General features: G+C 42.2%; 1 protein-coding gene across 4 annotated transcripts in view; it reads left to right on the plus strand.

Annotated features, from left to right (window-relative positions):
* Positions 1-285: 285 nt before the first annotated feature.
* Positions 286-22,213, plus strand: part of rhbdl1 (rhomboid, veinlet-like 1 (Drosophila)) — a 48,193-nt gene continuing 26,265 nt past the window's right edge. For 3 of the 4 annotated variants that reach the window (XR_004568767.1, XM_034214769.1, XM_034214770.1), the window contains exons 1-5: positions 286-744; positions 7,979-8,137; positions 16,244-16,468; positions 18,001-18,149; positions 18,797-18,909. Coding sequence is in view for 3 of the 4 variants with exons in the window: in XM_034214769.1 (XP_034070660.1) it covers positions 706-744; positions 7,979-8,137; positions 16,244-16,468; positions 18,001-18,149; positions 18,797-18,909 (685 nt within the window). In the remaining variant the exon portion in view is untranslated. Of the gene's footprint in view, positions 957-7,978; positions 8,138-16,243; positions 16,469-18,000; positions 18,150-18,796; positions 18,910-22,213 lie in introns of all 4 variants that reach the window. The other variant, XM_034214771.1, reaches the window with a different exon arrangement.

The raw sequence follows: 22,213 nt of genomic DNA on the forward strand, positions 1-22,213 counted from the left end.
CCCCTGCTCCCTCCCTGAGACTCCTTACTCGTAGTGAGGTTGAGGAGCCGCAGCCCATCGCCACTCCTTTCCCGTGTACAATTGGAAGAGAGAGGCCACCTCCCTCCGCTGCCTCATTGGTATGCAGGCGGCGCAGTGTGTGTGTGTGTGTGTGTGTGTGTGTGTGTGTGTGTGTGTGGTGTGTGTGTGTGTGTGTGTGTGGTGTGTGTGTGTGTGTGTGGTGTGTGTGTGTGTGTGTGTGTGTGTGTGTGTGGAGGAGAGGGGAGAGAGAGAGAGAGAGAGAGAGGTAGCAGTCAGTGCAATGGGATAGAGGAGAGCGAGAGAAGGAGGAGAGTGAATGCTGGATCTGCCTCGCTTGCCTGTCGTCTGCTGAAGCTGGGTTGTACTGCCTGCTCCACACTGCACCGGCACACAGCAGAGTCACGGCCCGTTTGAATCACCGTCTGTTCTCTCAGCACCACCGTGGACCCCCACAGCACCCCCCAGCAAAAGGACAACCAGGGACAGAGCTCACCACGCTTTCTCCATCACCAAAAGGGGGACGCAGCAGATTTCACCAAGGAGCCTGACGCTACAATTTAGGCACTAGCTGCTAAACCTCAACCAAATCCCCCCTCCACCTTGTCCCATCCTTCCCAACACTCCTCTCTCACTCCTCCCTATGCCCTTGTCCTCGGCGGCTCCTCTCACCTCCCTGGCCAGTATATGGATAGAAGCTCCCTGTTTCAGCTCATACAAGAGCAGGTAAGCGAGTGAGAAGGCAGGCGGCAGAGGTTTCTATGGTTACGGGCTCCTGGCCACCTCGCCGTCTATCCAGGGATTGAGACGTGGAGGCTTTGGCTGGCGAGCCGATGTTAGGATTGATAGCAGGGGCTGTTTGCACGGGCAAAATGAGGGCGTGAGACAACACGACGGACGCAAGCATCATGGAGCCATGTGTGCCCAGAGAATGTGAGGTCAGATCATGAGCCACAGCAAAGGGGGGGGGGGGGCACATGTCGTGGTTTATGGCAGCTGCTATGTGCATGGATCTATCTGTCTGTGCCTGTGATTTTTCCTTGTCTTTCCTCTATGATTATCCCAACCCAAAATCTTATCATCTCAGCGTCACAAAAACCAGAGATCGCAAGATTATTTGGCTTTTTCATTTCCAAGGGTCGAGCTCTGAAACAGTTCCTGTGAAAGTCCAGTTGGCGGTTTTCTGTAAGAATAGAAGCTATTATTATTTGGCTTTAAACTTTTTTTCCTGCTTCTTCAGCCCTGCTCTGGAAAGCACCATGTTAGTGGCCATATGTTGGCTCGTGAAAAATGTTTGTCTTGACATCTGGTTTTCTCAGAGTCCTCCATCCAAACTGCTGTTTTGCTGTCCAGCCAGATCTATGTTTGAGTTGAGGTTTGGTCTACCATCTCCAAAATTAACAAGCCAAAATGGATTTGAAGGCAGAAAGCAATGTCTATAATCGGCTACTGCTCCCTAAAGACGTGTGTATCTCCAGCTGTTTTTCATGTCTTGCATTTAGCTCTAAGCTAACGTGTCTTGTGTTTCTGATGATGAACGGGGGTTTCTGCCTGATCGACAGATGCATTGGGCAATCATTCTGTCCAAGAGGGAGGAATCAATTATCAGCTGCAGGGGTTACAGGTCACGAGTGGCCCATCAGAAACACATTGATCAACTCACTCAAGAGCCTTGGAGAGATGTGTGTGTGTGTGTGTGTGTGTGTGTGTGTGTGTGTGTGTGTGTTCACCGTCGCATTTTTATGAATGTGTGTTTTCATAAAAAGTCGAGGAAGCCTGTGTGGGTTGAGTGAGAAGATGCTCTGTGGTCACACTAGTGAGTCAGTCATGTACTGTAAAAGCACTTCAGTGATAACAACCACCTAGTATTACCTCAACAACACATATTCTTCCACAGACACATTTCATGCGGTATCAAAGAGGCTGACTCATCTGTGTTAATATCGTTTTCCATGTAGCAGGTCATTGGGCTGCGGTGGAAGCCAATACACTTCCACACTGTAAACAGTGTTTTATTGATTGTGGGGTTTTACTCTTGCTTGCGCCAGTATGTTCATATAGACAGTTTGCAAAGGCCTCAGTTGAGCAGGCTGCAGTCCTATTAAGCTCAAGTCTAGACCAAATCACTCACTCTGGCTGACGGCAGGCTTTTCCTGCCTTTGGGACTCCATGCAGTGGACTTTGATTTAGAAAAGGTCTCTCTAATTAAACTAGAAAGAAGTGAAAATCTGCAGCCAACAGCTTTTGGACTGGAGACAGGCACGCTTGTATTTAGGAAAAACATGCTGCCCGTATAAACATTGGGTACATTTTTTATCCAGGAAAATGTTTTGCTGAGCATGGCTATCTTTTTTTAAGCTCTGGCCACCATATTTAATCATCACACTTACTGGATGTTTCCCTCAACCACTGCAGTGTCCCACCGGCCTCTAAGCACATCCACAAGAACACCTGGAGGTCAAGTGCTTTGCTTGAGGGCATCCCAAGTGCTGCCATTTGGAAAGGACAAGGATTACTCTGTCTCTACGTTGTTGTTTTTATAGTCTAGGGTTTTTAACCTGCATTACACCTTCTCTATAAACATGTTGATTTGAGCTACCACTGGCCAGCTTCAGTCAAACACAATAATGGCACTTAACTTCCATGCTCTAAGGGTTTTTTAGAATTATTACTATATTACTCGGTTTTGCACTGGAAGAAAACTGGGCATTTTTTGTTTATATGAGTGCTGCAGGTGTAACACCCCCCTATATCACAGCCGTGTCACAAAGAACCACATGGAAATGCTGCAGAGGGAGAGAAGAAGAAAGCAACAGTGGCAACAGGATTGAGTTTTTTATTAGTCTTTGTCTGCAGGAGGTTGCCATGCTGAGCTCAGGTTATTTCTGGCCTATGCAGGCTCACACATGATCAGAGCACTCTCTCTGATAGTCTTGCAGCACCACTGATAGGGCAACTTGATGGTCGGCACCACTAAAATGCTATCAGGGAATTTCTTCCTCTGTCATTCAGTTCTTATCTGGCTTATTTATATCCCTCCTCCCACAAGGACTTCTGGGGTTCTGAATACTATTTTGACATATGTATGTCAAGTTTTGAGAATAAGGCTCTCACACACTGTCTCCTTTGATCATTCTCTGATGCTGATTTGCATTGAGCTGTATTTGAAAATGCCTCAGGCTGTTTGTAATGTGTTTAAACGCCAGGAAATGTAGTCAGATGATTGTTTGCATCAAGGAAAATCCCCTGGGTGTCTCTCCACTTGAGGAGAAGGGAGTTTTGATCGTATAGCTTTCACATCGCAGTGGAAACATTTGAGTGTAATGAACGGCACAGCAAATCGCACATTGTTATAATTACAGAGTCAGTGGCCCAGTTGTTGCTGAACACCAGTGAGTCCTGAGGGCAGCAGAAACAATCAAAAGGGTTTATCTGATGCCATGCAAATATGTTCTGGCTACCCTGTAAATGCACCACTGCAGATACAGCAGCCCTGTTAGGCACGACAGTCTGGTTCATTGAGACCAAAGAAGTCTGTAGTTTTGGTTCTGTGACATTGGGTTAGTCAGTGGGAACCCGACCGGTGCTGGTTCTTATTTCTAACCTTATGGAAGTTATATCATCATCATCTCCCAAAGAGTAGATACTGTTCATTCAACAACTATCAACCTTTTCATGCTTTACCCGAACCCTTTGACTGAAAATGTTTCATTTATTGTGTGACCTGAGTTGAGTTATGGCTTCAGTTTACACATTTTCAGTGAATCCTTTGTAGTGTATTTATATTCTGTACCGGTTTGTTGGGATTAAATGCCCTTCAGTTGATTTGCCCATTTGTTTAGACCAAAATACTTCAATTAAGATATAGTGAGGTGGGAATCAATTTGGGAATACGGGTGCCTAAAGTCAGCTAGAGCCCTATTCAGATTGTTTAAGGTTACCTCTTAATTCGTCTTTTCAGTGAAAAATACAATTAAAGAAATAAATTCACAGAAAAGAAAGAAAGAAAGAAAAATTCTTCATATTTTTTTGTTTTTTCGTCTTTCAGAAGCTGGAAATCATGAAATGTTGGCATTTTTTTCTTTTCTTCTACTACACAAAGAAGTTTTTTGCAAATATATTTTGTGCTGATTGACTAATTGATCAGTTATCTACGTTTGATATCCAATAAGATTACCTGTACCAGAGAAAAAGCTGAAAGAGCTTCAGAAATCCATCATGTTTTGGTTGAATTTAGGTATTTGCATGCATAGTGTAACCATAGGGATTATTTTTCAACTTTCTGCCTCCTATGATATGACCTCATTATTAGCTACAACTCTGTGTGTACCATTCAGTTGTTGTCATATCAACCTAATGCAGATAACACAATAGAAATGCAAGTAAGTCTATCATTTCTGTGTTTTGTGGTTTGTTCCCGGGCTGGAGGGTTTCCTCTTGAGCCCCCCTGAAGCAAACTGATAAGTCAGTACTGTGCTTGGGTCAGTTAAGTCTCAGCGGTGGAGGTAATGGAGGTCCCGGGGGTTAATTCTGAGATCATTTACCTGCAGTCAGCATCTCACTTCTCTTCCTCCCCCTCCTCGTGCTGGTGCATACATTTTCCTCCCATGTGTCTCCTCCCACTTGCTCTTGAGCCAGCCAAGTTTGGTGTCTTAACACCTCCACCCATAATCTCCCGCCCCGCCTCCCTTCACATTTAAACCCCTTCCTTCCCCCTCTTACTACCCCATTTTTCTCTCATTGGTCTCTTCCTATCCATCTGTATTTTATTTTTCCTTTCCGCTCCGTACCCTCCGTTTCTGTCTCTCTCCCCTCTTTCGTGTCTTTCATTTGCCTCTTGAACACCAATATGTCGGGGGGGGGGGGGGGAGAAAAGGAGGGGGAATGCAAGAAAGGGAGGACACACAGGCGGCTGGTAACCAAGGCAACGCATGCAGCTTGTCAAAGTGTCGCCCGCACCAGTGTTGGATCGCTTCAATAACTGCTTCCTTCTCGGTGCAAATTCCCTCCTTTTCCAACCCTTTCTTCTCTCTGTCTCACCCCCTAGTTCAGGCACGTCACCAGCCTGCACACACACACTCACACACAAAACCTCCTCTTGCCAACACTCATTCATCTCAGTGTACCTCATCTCGCTAATTGATAACCCTAATTGGCTACAAGAACCAATCCTCCACCTCCTTGTATCCTCTGCAGACGGTGTGTAACGTTCTTCCTGAATAAGGTCAGACATGTGACAGGGAATATTTTCCGTGCAGTGTGACAGCTCAGCGTCAACACTTGCTTTTGCGTACATTTGCACGCCATATACAGTGTCTGGGTCTGAGCTGCTGCTGTATGTGTAGTGATGTGCTGACATATGGAGGCTGACAGTAATCAGACGTCCCCAGCGTGGCTCTCTGTTCCCCCTGTCATCCCGCACTGAGCCAGGAGCACATTACAATCTGATCTATCTGTGGCGAGTGAATGCAGAGCACCGGAGTGTGTCACAGCCCTCTTATAGGCAAGAGAAGAATAGCCAGACTGCTGGGTTAGGCGGGAGAGTATCAGACTTATGCGAGGTGCTTTTATTCTCCCTGCGTCCTTGTTTCATTTCTGGCTGCCTCTCTTCTTCTCCTCAATTTCTTGAGTTTCTTTAACTTGTCATTTTTCATTTCTTTCATTTCATCAACCGCCCAACCACCCACGCTCCTCTCCCATTTTCCACCTCTACCCTCTCTGTTGTCTTTTTGTTGTGCTTTCCTTCCATATCATCACAAATGCTGGCTATATCTGCACCATTTTGCTCAGCCAGCCTTAAGGGGAGAACTTGGCCATGTTTTAACAAACGTCCATGGAACACACAGTTAAGGGGATTATCTAAAAATAAACCTGAGGCCATTTTCTTTCCCATCTTGGTTAATTTGTTCCCAACAAATGTCATTGTTCGTGCGTTGCAGACGGCCTTGACACGGCTGGCTTAGGAGCCGATGGTTGAGATTATACGGAAATGGGTGAGGGACAATGACGAAGATGGAGGTTTTCAAGAATTGTGTGGAATAAAACAATGTAAATGACATGGAGAGTATAATCAGTAAATCCTCGAGAAACACCAATGGTTGTCTGTACAGAATCTTGGTTAAAAAAAAAAATGTATGCTACTGAGTCACATTGGTGTACATAAAATATTCCTAAAGTATCATAACCTACAACATTTCTTTACTACATAAACTGAAGTGGGGAAAACACTTATTTGAGTCAGGCATCATAACACTAGCTACTTCCTGCCCCTACTTTGCCCAGATAAATCAAAACATCCATTTTCAGGAAGCTAAAATAATTGAAAGGGCTGCTTTTATTCTACTTAATGGCTTTAAGAACTGGAAACAGTGTAGAGGGAAGCAGAGCTCATACAGTGAACATGTTCAGATGGAAATACACACACACACATTTGCACCAATGGATTCCCAGATTGATCCCCGGCTCCTTAGCTGAGCAGCCGAGTCTTAACTCTGAGCCTCCTGCAGTAGGGACTGACACGGCGCAGCGTAGCTTAATGCCGCTCTCCTCATGCAGCCGATGAAACGCCTTTGTCTTACCATGTCAGAGCAGGCCAGACAGGATTCTTCTCATGGACTCATGACATGGGCAACGATGATCCAGCCCGTCTGACTCCACACTGATGCAACATCTGAAAATTCCTGCCTCCCAGGGGCAACAAGAGGCTGTTGGTTTACTATCTGAAACCTAATGAGGCTGTGTTAGCATTCAGGAGACAGTCAAATCAGAAGCAGCAAGGGCCCTTCACATGTGGTCTCTTTGTACTGCTCCAGTTTGTCCTCGGGCGCATTTTCACAAACACAATCAGATGTACTAAGGAGAGCTGGCATGAGGAATTAACGCTCCATTGCAGAGCGATTGGGTTTATTTGAGAGGAGGTGAGGGAAGAAAATCAAGTAGTAAGTAGCTGAAGCTGCCGCCCCCCAAAAAAACCCACTTTGCAATAACCAAGATAGACACCCCTATACTTTACAAGCCATTTTTGAACTGGGGCTATTTTCGACAACTGCACTCAGCCATTTTACGACACTCTGCCGCTTAAATCAATTACGACGAGCAGCACTGGCGTAGAGACATCAGCAGTAATAACCCATGAGGCTGTGGGTCTCTGAGAGTGGTGGTTAAAGAAAAAAAACTAGCTGCAAATGAGACCAAGGTCGGACTCACACTGTCAAATGAAGCATCCAGAGAAACAAAGTCTGAAAAGTCAACCTCATTTAAAGCTGCAGAGGGTTTTTTTTGTCTTCAGGGAAAATGCAGATCAATGCGTATTAGAATGACATGCCCGCCTGTCTTCGCTCGCTGCTTCCAACGTCAACAACCTTCTGCTCCTTTAATGAGGTTGAATTGGGCTTTTTCTTTAGGCAGGTCTAATTCTCTCTTCATAGAGGCAACACAGCTTCATTAATATTGGTGTCACTGCCTGAGTTTATGCCTTCAACCCTCTCATTTGTCTTTATGTGTATAGTTGTGTTGCTGTGTGTGTCTATTCTGCCTCAGGGCAATCTCAGTCTTTATCACTGCAGTGCTGCGTATCATTAAAGAACCATGAAGCATAACAGGAATAACAACTTCAGTACATGTGTTATCAGAAATGTAGTTTTATATGAATTGTTGCAATCTAGATACAGGGTCCTACCATTTAATAAGGTATGACTGAAACTCTTGTGCACCAGTCAATACGATAAAAATAAATAATGAGTTAAATCCCAGATCAATTGTTAAAGTTATGCTCATTTTCAATTTCGGATTTGTATTTGTGCGACATGTCTACATGAAAATATTCTCTGCATGGATTGTAATGTTATGATAAATGTCTGATTCCTTGTTTTTTGTCTTAACACTTGACTGCAAAGTACTGCATTTTTACATAGTATCATATCCCAATGTTCTAAGAGTGGGCTCTCTTTGATTTTTCCAGCTGGACCCAGACAACACCGGTTTCATCGCAGTGGAGAACTTCACCAGCTTGGTGGAGCACCATGAGCTGCAGCTGGACCCGTCCAAACTGGACATGCTGTTAGCGCTGGTCCAGAGCAATGAGGAGGGGCAGGTGTGCTACCAGGAGCTCATCGAGCTGGTGAGTGGAGACCTCACACAGATCTGGAGACAGATAGCGATGCAGGGGGAGTCGCTGGAGGCATTCCATGTCCCGCAGCACACACCCATATTTCCCCACTTTCCGAAAGGTTACAGAATTGATTCAGGCAGAGCCGGCAAGCTCTGCAGTGGCGAAAATTGACTCAGGTTGCTGTCCTGCAAAAGAGGGATCAATCTGTCCGGTTAATGTGTCGGTAAATCCAGGCACTTAACCTCACAAGCCGTGCACAGCAAGTACTAGAAAACACCGAGCTGGAAGGACCACAGTATTAAAGCAATACATTTTCTTGATGTGATTGAACATGTCGTTTTTTGAATATACTGAGGTTAAAACAGCCTGCATGTGTACTTCTTTATTTGCCAAAAGTTGTAGTCCTTTGCCTCTGCTTTGAATCAGCAAGGCTCTTTATTCTCTGCCTCCTTTTTGTCTTCATTCATCCTTCTCCTTTATGTGTTACCAATTCTTAAATAGAAACTCTCTGTATATGCTGATTCTCTACATGCACATTGCTTGTGGCACAGTTTGTGTAAGTAAGCTAAGTGTCAGCATCAAGGTTAGATCAATTCAATTCCTGCATATTTGCACTTCCTTCAGATCATTCCACCTCCTTTGCTTTCAGTTTTTTTCTATTGGTCTTTTTCATCTTTCTCCCTTTCGTGTTGTGCTACTCGTGGTTTGAAATAACATGAGGCCACTCGTAGCAGGTCATGTTTCTGAAGTCTGTGCCACTAGAAAGGAATTTGTTTTGGTTTGCTTCGTCAGTACAGCTATGTTCCTCCACCATTCTTAAAGCATTTTCTTTTCTCCATCTCATTTCAGTGCCTGCTCATCTTCATCCCTCCCTTCCTCACGCAAATGTAATAACCCACCCTACTCTTTTTTCTAACCTGCCTTTTTGAACCATCTCATCCCATTTCCCTCTTTCATTCTACAGTCGTGAGCATATGTTAGGTGGAAGAAAAAAAAATGCGTCGCCTCCAAAAGCATCAGGGAGACACTTTTAAAATTGCCCATCAGCCAAATGCAAATTGCCTTCGATTAGCCCAGCATTGGTAGTAGCAGGAAGTAATCTGAGGTAATTTGAGAACGCCCAGACTCACACAGCTATCGACCCTCAGGTCTGATTTTAAAGATTCGTCTGATACACACGTGAACCCACATATCCACATGCTTCCTATTGGCATATATTCAAACGCTTTCAATCATTTGATTAATAATTAAAGCAGCTGCACACCTCCGCTCTGTCTGTCTCACTTCTCCTCTCTCCAAGGCTCTTATTCTAACACATGAGCGCTGCCAGTATGGATTTGCTGACTAATTTAGAGGATATTCAAATGTTGATGTGACTCTGGTCCTCCCGTCTCGCAGCATGTGGTGCGTGAACTCAGCAGGTTGTCTAGCATGAGCCCCAGGCTGCAGCTGGGAAAGTGGCACATGTAGCAAGACATTTTCAACCAGGTCATCAACGAGTAACCCCGGCCTTTTTTCTCTCCTCCCTTCTTTTCTTCCTTCTTCTCTTTTACTTTTATTATTTGTACCTCTCAAGCCCACGTTGGCTGTTTTTGTCCGTGTCTTCTTCCCTCCATCTGCATTCACAATTCAGTATCTCATTCAGATTTATGAGAAGCCCTCCGCAGTGTGTGACAGATGACAGGCGTGTTTTGATTTGGAAAGTTCAATGCTGCCATTATATCAGTCAGTGCCTGAAGTGCGGCGTCTGTATTGATTTGTGGTCCGGCCTCGATGGAAATAGGAGCTCCCCTGTGCCGTTTAAAATGGACACGGCAAGAATGCGTGTGCATGCTCAGTCTATGCCTTTTTGATGCAATTAAAAGATACTTCAAACCTTGGAATAACTCATTCATTAGTATCTGATGGACATTGTTAAGTGCAGCAAGAAATGAAGACCAAAAATTACAACCTGTAAGCATCAATAGCAAAAACAAATATGTAACGCCTCTTAACCATGTCAGAACAACAGAAGAAAAAGATCATTTGTGTAATTTCTTTCTAAAATGGACTTGGCAAGAATGTGTGTGTGTGTGTGTGTGTGTGTGTGTGTGTGTGTGTGTGTGTGTGTGTGTGTGTGTGTGTGTGTGTGTGTGTGTGTGTGTGTGTGTGTGTGTGTGTGTGTGTGTGTGTGTGCTCAGTCAATGCCTTGCTGGTGTTTCAGCCAACAAGCTCTCTTTTGTGTTTCTTAACGTGTGTATTCAACATTTTTTCTGATTTGTTGTTCTACATTCATTCAGCTTGAATCCACGCTGACCTCGGTGGGTGTTAATGTGTTTGTATCGCACCATTTGGCAACAGCTTCTCTGTTTTGTGTGTGTGTGTGTGTGTGTGTGTGTGTGTGTATCTTTCATGCAGGGCAATCTCAGCCAGAGAACTCCATCAGTTCTGCCAGAAGGGTGAATAAGTAAAGCTCTGCTAAAACCTCTCTTGGGAAACTGTACACAAACACAAAGAGTTTGTATCTGACTACTAATCCTGCACAACATCCCACATAGCAACAGAAACGCAGGCAGTGATACGTTAATGCACAACTACACTCTGATTTTTCTGATGCAGGAGGCTGAAAGACACAGGTGGCAAAGTTCACACATGGTGGGATTGAAGGGGGAGGGCTTTGATATACGAGCATCTGTTAGTGACGTTAAGGTAACCTGAAGATATATTCCTGCAAGTATCGATTCCTACGATCATGTAGCAGCTGTGTAACTGAAGAAGTGTGTCTTTGTTTTCCTTCGGGGGGTAATTTGGCTAATGTTCGACTCTGATCCAAAATGGCTGCCATGGTTAATTACACGGGTAGAGGGTGTATTTTAGAGATTATGGTGGGGGATTATCTTTGTTCAGGTTGGAGGATTTGAAGACTGTTGCTTTGTGCTTCATTTTTACCTTACTGCCTAAATGCTGCTCTTCCATTTCCTGTTCCTTCAGGAGATTAAGTTGGATAATATGTTCTAAAATGTTCCGCTTGCCACTGAATGAGTCTGGTCACATGTCAAGCAGTATTTATAGACGGAGAGCACTTCCAGAAAGCAGAAGTTCACTTACAGTCCCAGGCAAGAAACACTCTGTCGTTGATATACAGTGTTTTCAAGTCATTTAAAGTCACATTAAGTGCCCAGAGTGCATCAGTCTCCAGGGAAACAGATGCTACCATACCTACACATCCCACACCAAACCCCTGTCAAGGCTTTCTTTTAGATGGATTGCCTGATAAAAAATGATGCACTTTGCTAAAGTGTCATGGACAAAAGGTTTGTGGGGGGTTTTTTACCGCTAGAGTTTTAGCACCACAATGATTAAACCATGAAGAAAGGCCGTGGCCGCAAACTGCTGAGGGGAAAAAAAAGTTGGGTTTTATTTTAAAAGGATTTGGGCAAGAAAGAACGTGAGTATCTGGGTCAGGGTAGGCACAGTGATGCACAGTGATTTCGATTCTGCTGAGGAAGTGTGTATGTGTCAGAGAGAGAGGAAGGTAGAGGGGGATTTGGTCATCTCAATGACTCAGAAATGAGATAGTAAACGGCGGTAGTGACACTGTTAGTCAGCTGGCGGTGAATCACTTAGCTCGGTGAATAACGGTACATTATTTATCATGTGTGTCAAGGCATGTGAGTGAAAGATGGATGGTTGCCTCCATAAACTGAGCAATATCAGAATCATTTATGGATTTTATTTGTGTCTTCCATGCATACGCAGGATTGGCCTTTGAAGCAGGTTTTCTTTTTTTAAATATATAATTATTACTAATGAGTATTGAGCTTTAGGTATTGACCATGTGGTGTGGCTAATTAATCCATCAAGGACAATTGACTGGAACTGAGAGCAGCACTTACTGTAGGCAGGACACCAAGAGGAGGAGGATGGACTCTTGTTGTTTGACACACACACACTTCTGTCAGTTTGGCCCATTCAGCCGCCCCTAAACGGGAATACTATCTTTATTCCCATGCTCTTAGCCTCAGCATCAATTATTCCCTGGCAGATGTTGCCTTGTCAGGAAACTTCCACCGTTACCGAAGCACAAGTCAGAGGTTTTACTCCCTTTTTTTGTGGTGACATGCACCTTGCTCTCCGTCACTCATCTCATGTTTCCGCTGCTCATGTGCCTTATTGTCTGTTCGCCCGTCTCTCTCCTGTCGTTGCTTCAAAAGGCGGCTAATGCTCTCTTTAGAGGCGCCGGTCCTGCATGTCAGAGTGAAAGCTATGCTTAGCCGCGTCTCCTGGGAACATGTTTCCACAGAGGTGCTATGAAAGGGAGAGAATGCAGCGCGAGGTGGAGAGGAAGCAGGTGCTGTTACCGAGCCAAAAGCAGATGAAATAAGACTCAGAAACACAGACTCTAAGATGAAAGCCAACAGAGGAAGGCAACACAATTATATTTACCTTCGCTTCCTCTTTCTCACTGTGGATTCAACCATATGAAGATATTTAGAAATGAGAGGCGATGTCTCCGGTGACATGCAGAATCAGAGATTGGAGCTCACACATGCAGGAATCTCTCCGTCTTAATTCGCCCCTCTCCACTCTAATGTCCCTCTGCTCCTCTTCTTCTCCTTTCACTCACTGCCTCAAGTATAGTATAATTGCATTTTCCAGGCCTGATTTCCATACTAAATATGCATCCCTCCATCTGTGGGAGAGCCAGCAGCCCAGCTCCACATCGTTCTGGTTATCACGCAGCAACAGGCCCTCACACTCTCACTGAACAACCACCAGCATTATTACCCACAGTTAGGGCAGTTACCACTTCCTGTTTCCAAAAGGGATTAGCTCTCTTTTTTTCTGCTGTTTTTCCTAAGCGATTTCTTGAAGGGGGGGGGGGGGGGGGGGGGGGAATAAAACGGCAGCTCTAATTGTGTTGCAATCTGTTTCTACTTCTTCATTATTTGCGTGATTATTTAGTCTTTTTTCACCAGTACATTTAGCTCATTAGCCTTTATAGATATTGACCCGTAATGCATTTCAATATGCCCCCTGCTGTGTCTTCATATAATGAGTCTACAAGCAGCGGCACCCGACTAATGAGTCCAGAGGAGTGAACTTTAATGGCCGCTTGTACTTGCTGCAGGTCCCCTCTGGAGGTTTTATTACATTTCATATGAAGCTGCTATATTCTCTGAGGTTGTTATTATTAGAAACCTAAACAAAACGTCTGCTGTTGAAGATTCATTCGGTTAAAAACTGCATCTGTTGACCATACGTATCCTGCTTCACTGCTTTTTTCTGCTAACTTATCTTCATAACATGTCTCTCCTTGGGCTTGAGCAATACATCATTATAATATGAATATCGTAATAAGACATTACATATATTTAGATTTGGGATATTGTGGTATCCTAGATGTTTACTTCTTCTCGTCTTAAAGGCTGCATTACAATAAAAGTATGAGCTGTTCTGTTATTTGCTTTTACCTGCTTAGTCATAAATCCACATTACTACTGATTATTTATCAAAATTCTGTATTAATAGTTTGAAAAAGCATCACAGGTCAAACATCCAATACCGTCACATTAACACCATCTACTGATTATATATTGTGATTTATGATTTTCTTCGTATCCCAGAGCCCTTGTCACTTCACATAATAACACATTTTGATTTAGAGATAATTGCATAGTTAGCAGCTTAGCCACAGAGGAGCTTAATTGCTTTCGCTACACAGAGACTTCAGGCGTCAAGCATTGCATTTCAGCTCTTAAAGGGGACATATCAATCAATCAATGTTTATTTATATAGCCCAATATCACAAATGCTACATTTGTCTGAGTGGACTTCACAGTTTGTACAGAATATCAGTATGACAATACGACACCCTCTGTCCTTAGACCCTCACATCGTACAAGGAAAAACTTCCGGAGAAAACCCACAGTATTATGCTCATTGTCAGGTTCATATTTATATTTTGTGCCTACTGTGACAAACTCTCTCTTGAGGGAACTTTGTGATTTTAGCCTTTGCAGACCATTTACATGCATTAAACAAACCTATCAGACTACAGGCTAAATGAAAAACCCCAAAAAGCATAACAGTAAAGTTACCAGTGAAGCATGCACGCTTGTCTTGTATAAGGGAATGCAGGCATTAGCTCCAAAGAATCCCTGCTGTGGGTGAATGGTCAGACAGTATTTATACTAGTAACACATGCGGAAAGTGCCCTCTGTGTTGTTACCCCGGCAGTTCTCTGCACCGACTGTCAAAATAGTTGCTTTAGGGTAGTTTTCATTCTATAACTCTATTAAAGAGTATCAGGAGTGGAGAGGGCCCCACTGGCCTGCAGGCTGCAGAGCTGCTGCTCACCAAGCAGACCTGGAGTCAGTGATAACATGAATACACACACACACACACACACACACACACACACACACACACCACAAACCAAAGACCACTTATATGTTATGTTTTTCTATCGGCCCTGAATATTCAGCTGCAGTTATGTCACCTCTCATGTGGAGAAAGTGTTCACCACTTGTTTATACAAGTAACATGGCTTTGATTTTAATATTCTAATAGCTACTGGGAAATATGAGGAATCAGACATTTTACTTCTAGCACTAATTTGATAGATTTATTAAGTACAACGTTTTTATCGACTACCGTCTGTCTTAATTATTGTGAAACCCGCAGTGGAAGATTTTTACTGTAATTAGTTTTAATGCGACAGTACAGTATAATGCTTTCAAAACTAGCGTATCTTTTAGCTCTGTACTAATGGAGCAATTTTACGATGTGGATTAATCACTTTGTCTGAAAAACAGTTCTCAGCTATATCTTCTTCTTCTTTCTGTTCTGAATAAGCGATTTTCATTATTCAATATGCACAAAAAGCGAAATAAATGGATGCCAGAAACATTAAGGTCAAATTAATTAATCCATTGAATGCGGTGCAAGAAGTACAACCATTACCATTAATATAAGTACACTTTCGTTCCCCTAACTTTTTAAAGCAGAAGTTACATTACCCGTCTTATTTTCCCACAAGAAATCCGTACTTTATGAACGTTCACTCGCCATCTCGGATGATTAGTCACACGGATGAGCATTCCTCATTTTTATAAAAAACAAGATATCCTCCTTTACTGATGTTTGATCCACTAATTACAAGGAACGTTTTATATTTGATTGCTAAAATGAAAGATTCTACATCAGGCAATGATGAGATCTGTTCATCTTGGCGAGGTGTCTGTCCTCCAGCTGCTGACAGTAATGCTCATATAACAACTCAAGACAAGTTTATTGAATACAAATACATTGAGTCTTCCAGTAGCACCAAAACAAACACAGGGACTCAGCTGTGTTTGGATTTCTAAGTCACAAAAAACAAGTCTGTCATCTAAAAAAAAGAAATGTTGTCTATTGTTGAAGATGTTTTGGGAATACGCTGCATTTTCCTCTCTTTCTAAAAGATGGCTGAGAAGATTTTTACAACCCTTGTATCTTTATATGTGCATTTAGTTTAGCTTAGCTTTCCATAATGACAGGAGAACAGCATGGCTGTGTGCAAAGGTACACAATCCCCCTATGTACTACCACATCTTAAGCTCACTAATTAACACATTAGATCTCATTTGTTAAATCTGTACGGAAATTGAAGCTTAATTGCAACAATTTGTGGTGTAACAGAGGATTATCTGCCAATTATGCAAGTATTTCTTCTCCTAGAAGTGCCTGCCAACCTTGATCACAAAACTCATGGTGGTGTTAAGGAATCAGGAAGTAAAACTATATGTATGTGTTAGTTAGCTAAAGTGTATGGATGATTTTAGGCAGATTTATTACCTTTGGTTAGCTGATTACCCCTGGTTTGTACTTTTGATGTTAATTTAAGTTAAGAGATAGCTTTATATTTAGCATACAGACATGAAAGTAACATCACATTTCTCATTTAACTCTCAGCAACTAAGCGCATTTCCTTAAATGTGAAACTATTTCTTTAATTACAATGAAAATGTGTTGTGTTTCCATCGGTCTAATATGGAAAACAAGTTAATCATTCCTCTGCGTTCCTTAAAACTTCAAGCAGTTGCTCACCAGATATTGCTCTGAGTAATACATGTTTCTTCATCTTTCCATCAGATGAGCAGTAAGCGCTCCAGCAGTTTCCGACGGGCCATAGCTAATGGCCGCCGCACGCTGCAGAGGGAGATCCTGCTGGACGAGACGGGGCTGGGTCTGTACAAACGCTTCGTCCGCTATGTGGCATACGAGATCCTGCCCTGCGAGACGGACCGGCGCTGGTACTTCCACCAGAACCGCCTGTGTCCCCCGCCGGTCTTCATCGCCATCGTCACCATCGTACAGGTGAGATTCAGGACTTAGATTGTAAGTAAATCTTCATCCTGCAGCAATCTTCATCCTGCAAAAAGAGCCATACGAATTAGACATATAACTTACCTACATCGAACCAACAAATCGATTATTTATCAAACTAAAAACACTGAACTCACAAGACCTGGTTGACTATAAAACTATCCAAATTATGTTCATAGCCGTAAATCAACCATTACCTCATAATGTCGAGGGACTTTTCACACGGAGAGAAAACGTACACATGTTGAGAGGAAACTGCATTTTCAAAAAACCACCCATTCGAACAAATTCCAAATGTCATTGCATCTGTGGAATGACTGTAATGATGAGCTGAAATACTGTGCAACTTTATCTAAACTAAAACTATTATTTAGAAACCAAATCCTGCACGGTTATGAGCAGGACCTGTGAAGTGATGCTTGCTATTTCTTGTCGTTGTAAAAGTTATTTGGTTGTTTTGTACAAAGAAATGATTTGTTTAAAACAAATATCATAGATGCTGATGACGATGACCTACACTTTTATTTTCGTGAACAATGTACGCTAGAGGGGGACCAGAAACGTTTTTAAGCTTCTTCTTGCCCCTTTTGAACATGACGGAAACTATTTGAGAATTTATTGGAACGTGTTTTGATTTTTCACGTTTTTTTTGTTTCTAACATGTTCAATAAATTGACTAATAAATACAAAATAAGACAATAAACTGAACTGTTCTACCGATTCAAATATTCCTCTAACATGTGCTGCAAAATGTTACTTGAGCATGTGCTACTAACCCACAACCCTGGATTTAGTCTGTTCTCTTGGCTTAGTCGTTCGCTTCAGACCCGCTGAGGAGATTTCCTGCCTTTGATCACACGCTTTTACTGCGAGCTCGATATGAGCTGGTAACACATTTGGGAGTCAGAGGCTTAGTGGGTGCATTTAATGCCCTTCCTCCAAGCTGAAACCCTCTCTCTGCTTGCATGGGGGGAATTCTTCAGTCACTAATTTACAAACTTTTAAAAACCAGGTCGGTAAGCACCCTGCCCACCACAGCGGCAATAAATGACCTATTATATTCATTTGGAGACAACCTCCAACACAGAAGCCCTCACGGACCTCTGTTAAATGGTCGAGGATTACGTCGCTAAAATAACCTAACTTCCTCATTCCCCCTGAAATCATCCTAATTCAGAGGAAAGAAAGCCAAGTGCTCTTACAGTGCCTCTGAATGGTCTGTAATGACAATGACAATGTGATAATAACGGTTCACATTCATTTAATTCACAGAGACAATGATTCATTATTCTATGAAAAGAAATGAATGGAATTGAACCAGATGTGCCATATTTTTCATTCCGCCGGCGGTATTTGTCTGCTCAAGTCTAATCAGCCGAGGAATACAGAAAAGACGTCATGAATCTTTCATTAAGCACAATGGGTTTTATTTGTGCATGTTTGTGGCGGCAGTTTGCAGAGGGAACGTGTAATTGGTATGTCAGCAAGAAGTGACAGTTTGGTGTCATTCCTGTTGTCTGCAGATCATCGTGTTCATGTGCTACGGCATCATGCTGAACAAGTGGGTTCTGCAGACCTACCAGCCCGACTTCATGAAGAGTCCTCTGGTCTACCACCCCGGACACCGAGCTCAAGTGTGGCGCTTCTTCAGCTACATGTTCATGCACGTTGGGTACGAGCCTCGCCTTATCTCATGTCAACAGCTGTACTAGCAACAAATGAGAGGAGAGGCCGACATTTTTAAACACCAGCTAAAGACACATCTTTTTAGATTAGCTTTTTATTAGCAACCCCCCACTTTAAATGTTCTTTTAGTCTTTATTATTTACCTACTTTTATATTGCTTTATTTATTTTATAGGTCTTTAAGGATTTAATCTAACATGTTTCAATAGCAATATTTATTTTTACGTTGTTTTTTTTAACATTTGAATCGTTTAACCTTTATTAGAATTTTGGCATTTGTATTACTATTATCTTTTTATTTTTATTTCTGTCACTTTGTTTTATGGGGTTTTATAGTGTTGCATCGATTCAGTTGTCTTGTGTCTTATCCGTCAGAGAGAAATCATTATTTATTTTATTTTTATTATCATACCTTTTACCTCCTTGTGTCTATTAACCTGATAAAATGTTATATTTTGCTGCATGTACCTTTTAAAGTTCATAACAAATAATCTGAGGGGAATTTCTTGTTGTTTATTTTTAGCTTGTGATGTGTCATTTTGTAAAGTGTTTGAATGATGTATGAAAAGTGCTATTTAAATAAAGCTTTATTATTAAATGTCTTTATTTATCCTATTTCTTTGTTTCCCCTCAGTTTGGAGCAGCTGGGGTTCAATGCTTTACTGCAGCTGATGATTGGCGTTCCTTTGGAGATGGTCCATGGTATATTACGGATAAGTCTTCTATACATGGCAGGAGTGCTGGCCGGTGAGTGTCTTTTAAAATACGTGTATTATATTAACTGGTGGTTCCTGATGTCTGGTTCACACTGCACAGATAACACCTGATTTTAAACTCTCAATTTTGGGAGATCCCCGCAAAAAATCAGAGGAGAATTGGCACTTGAGCTCTTTGAATGAACTGCTTTAGATGCATTGCAGAAGCATCCCAGACATCTAACTGTTTAAATATCTCTGGAGGTAAAGATTGGTCCACTGCAACAATAGGAATAAATGTTGTTCTTCCACCCAAAGGACACATCTTATAAATAGTAAAGATGTGTGGAAACTACAAGGTTCTGCGGATTCCTCGAGGAAATAGAAATACCTTGTACATGGACATGGTGTTACATAATTTCCCCTGTCACTTCTTTCATGTAGTTTGGAGAACAGAAATACTCGTCGGGGATTCCTCCTGGTGAAAGATCTTGTAGTGTGTGTGACCCGGTGTGTTTCCGGTCAGTGATGTAGTGTGAAAACCACGACAACTTCAAGACTCTCGATTACAAGGCAGCACGTTGTGTAGTGTGAGAAGTACATAGATCTGATGTGGAGTGTGAACTCGGCATAAAGTGTGTGCTGCTTTACTGTATGATGCCTTAAGACCAAAGCCTAGGGAACCAGACTTACACTTATTTAACCGTACATTTTTAACAATATTTCAACACAGAAACATGAACAGTAATACATAATGTAAACATATCAAAGAAAATAAATGGTGTAGCTAAGATTAGTGACACGACAGTTCCTTTTCTTAACAACACGAAAGAAGTATATTTACATTTTTTAAATACTTATTTTGGTTCCTAACAAAACAGCCATCACTGATTTTAAATATGTATCAGAAATGTGCGGTGTCACCTTTGGCTAAAATGTTTATATGTGTCGACTCGTGTGAGTGTACGTTTGGTAGAAGAAACACTGGTGTAAACTGTGCAGTGAAGTAGCACAGAGTTTATATTTATAGCTAATGTTTTGACAGTTTGGGATGATCTGCAGTGCTCTCACTTTCTAACGCAATATCATAAAGAAAAGACGGTTTATTGTCTGTTCTCCTGCAGTGTGCGAGTGTTTTCAGTCCGCTGTAGCTCTCTCCTGACCGTCCTTGTTTTTTGTGTTATTACTGTTTTTACAGTCCGCTGCTCAGAAAGATGCTACGTTTTTTGTTTTGTTGGTCATCATTTATCAACTTAAAGGTCTTATATTTGCTCTGGGAAAAAAACACATTTACTTTTAGCACCGAATGCTACTCCAGTGAGTTTGACATTGTTAGTGTCTTCGAACTGGGATCGTTCTGATAATAGACACGGCTCCGGCTAGTGGCCCAACACTAAAAAAAAAAAAATCCAAGTCACCAAACTTAAATGCAGCGACTCGAGGTGCCCAGAGGTCGGGCTGCAGCCAAGTCTTTGTTGACAGAAAACCTCATTCACTTTCATCCAATGCCGATTTTCATAAGTCAACACTTGCATAAACCTCTTCCCCCTTTCATCTTCCCTGGGAACAATTAGCGTCTTGGATCTCGTAAATGCCTTGCTAACATCATTTCGTTACTGTCGAACGCAAAACCCCTAATTCATATCGAGTTACATCCGTTCATATTCAGCAACCTGATTTTTCGGCTTGTATGCGACTAAAAATCCCAATTTTGTATTCCTGTTCTGTCTTTAAAGCTGCTCAAAGCTCTCCATTCTGTGTAGAAGTCACACTCACACTTTTAACACTCTGAATTATTGTAGCTTTGATTTATTTTAGCAATGATGACAGAGAGAAAGCAAACTTGAAAGGGGGCAGAAGTGGCGTGGAGTGAAGCAGGGTTTCTCTCTGGGGAATTAGCCTAAGCGCAGTTTGAGATGCTGGTTGGAGATTTGTGCTGCGAGGAGATGATGATATTAGTACCCCCAGAGCCCCGAGTTGAACTGAATTCATTCGAGTTTCTATGCTGGAGTCACACTATCAAAAAATAAATGTGTGTAGTACTGAAGTGTGAATCTGGGATTACATTTGAATCTTAGTGTATTTCCTTTCAACACGACATAATAAATCTGCTCCTCTCTAAACAGTGAGGAATGGCTGAGCCGCCTCACGGTCACAAGATGACGAACGACTACAAGCAGCGTAATAATTTCACCTTCCGATTCTGGGTGATGGAGTGGAAACGGGAGCTGTACTGGCACACGCTGTTGTCATCTTTTGGGGAAGTAGTCCACTGGAAAGCAGGTCGCAAAGTGCACCTGTGTGTTTTAGGTTTTGGAGGAGGGTGATGGAGTCAATGGCTGTTTGGTGGGGAGTAAAGAGACTGCAGTGTTGCACTCAGGTTTTCAAAAGAAACTCAGTCAGTCGTAAGGAACACTGCTGGTGAGGATGGTATTGAGGCAATTTGCAGTGCTGAAAACTGGCCTTTTACTGTTAATTCATTCGTTTTTTTAAAGGAGTTTAAGGACCTGATTTTAAGACTTCACCGAGTTATTTGACTGAATCAGGCTAAGGTGTAAACATTTAAAATTACATGTTTATTTGCATTTACTGCTGTAGACTTAACAGGAAAGGGCATATTTGACCGTCACATTAGGAAAAGCTGTCACTTCTTCGTCTATTATTTGCAAGTCTTCATTTTAAAGCTCTAAAAAAAATCATGAATTGACATTGTATCTAATTTTATACTTTATAACCAAGCTACTATCCCCATACTACGAAGATATATAAATGTGTGTGTGCAGACTTTGGTTTAGTGTTTCGCTGCCTCACACGTTTCCCCTTAAGGCCCTGTCACACTGTCCCGAAATTGACACCCGATGGACACACGAATATGGAATTGTGAATTTCGCACGAAGATGGCCCCGAACCACACACGAAGGCAACATTTACATCACATTTAAGACATACAACTGCAATGAAAGTACCAAAAACAATTATGTTACAGTACTATGATACTGTACTGATATCTTCAGACTTTGTTCTTTACTTTATCCGTCGTTATATGTAGAAAATATTACGTTTTCTCCGTAATGTTGTTTCCATAACAACAACAACTTCCTGTCAACTGTCCTTCAAAATAATATGATATCCTTTTTAGTTTCACAGAACACAAATTGGGCTATTTACATAATATATTTACATGATTTTGTTGTGCAATAAAACAACCCGATGGACACACGATAAAGGAAATGTTCAAATTCGGCTGTGATCGTAGCAACATCGGGCCATTCGTGAGGGCATCTTAAGCCTTTGTATGACCGCCGGTGGAGTTTCTCAGACTCCGGCAGCAACTTCGTGAGCGGTGGCAAAATCTT

Source organism: Gymnodraco acuticeps, unplaced genomic scaffold (genome assembly GCF_902827175.1).
Source record: "Gymnodraco acuticeps unplaced genomic scaffold, fGymAcu1.1, whole genome shotgun sequence".
NCBI lineage: Eukaryota > Metazoa > Chordata > Actinopteri > Perciformes > Bathydraconidae > Gymnodraco > Gymnodraco acuticeps.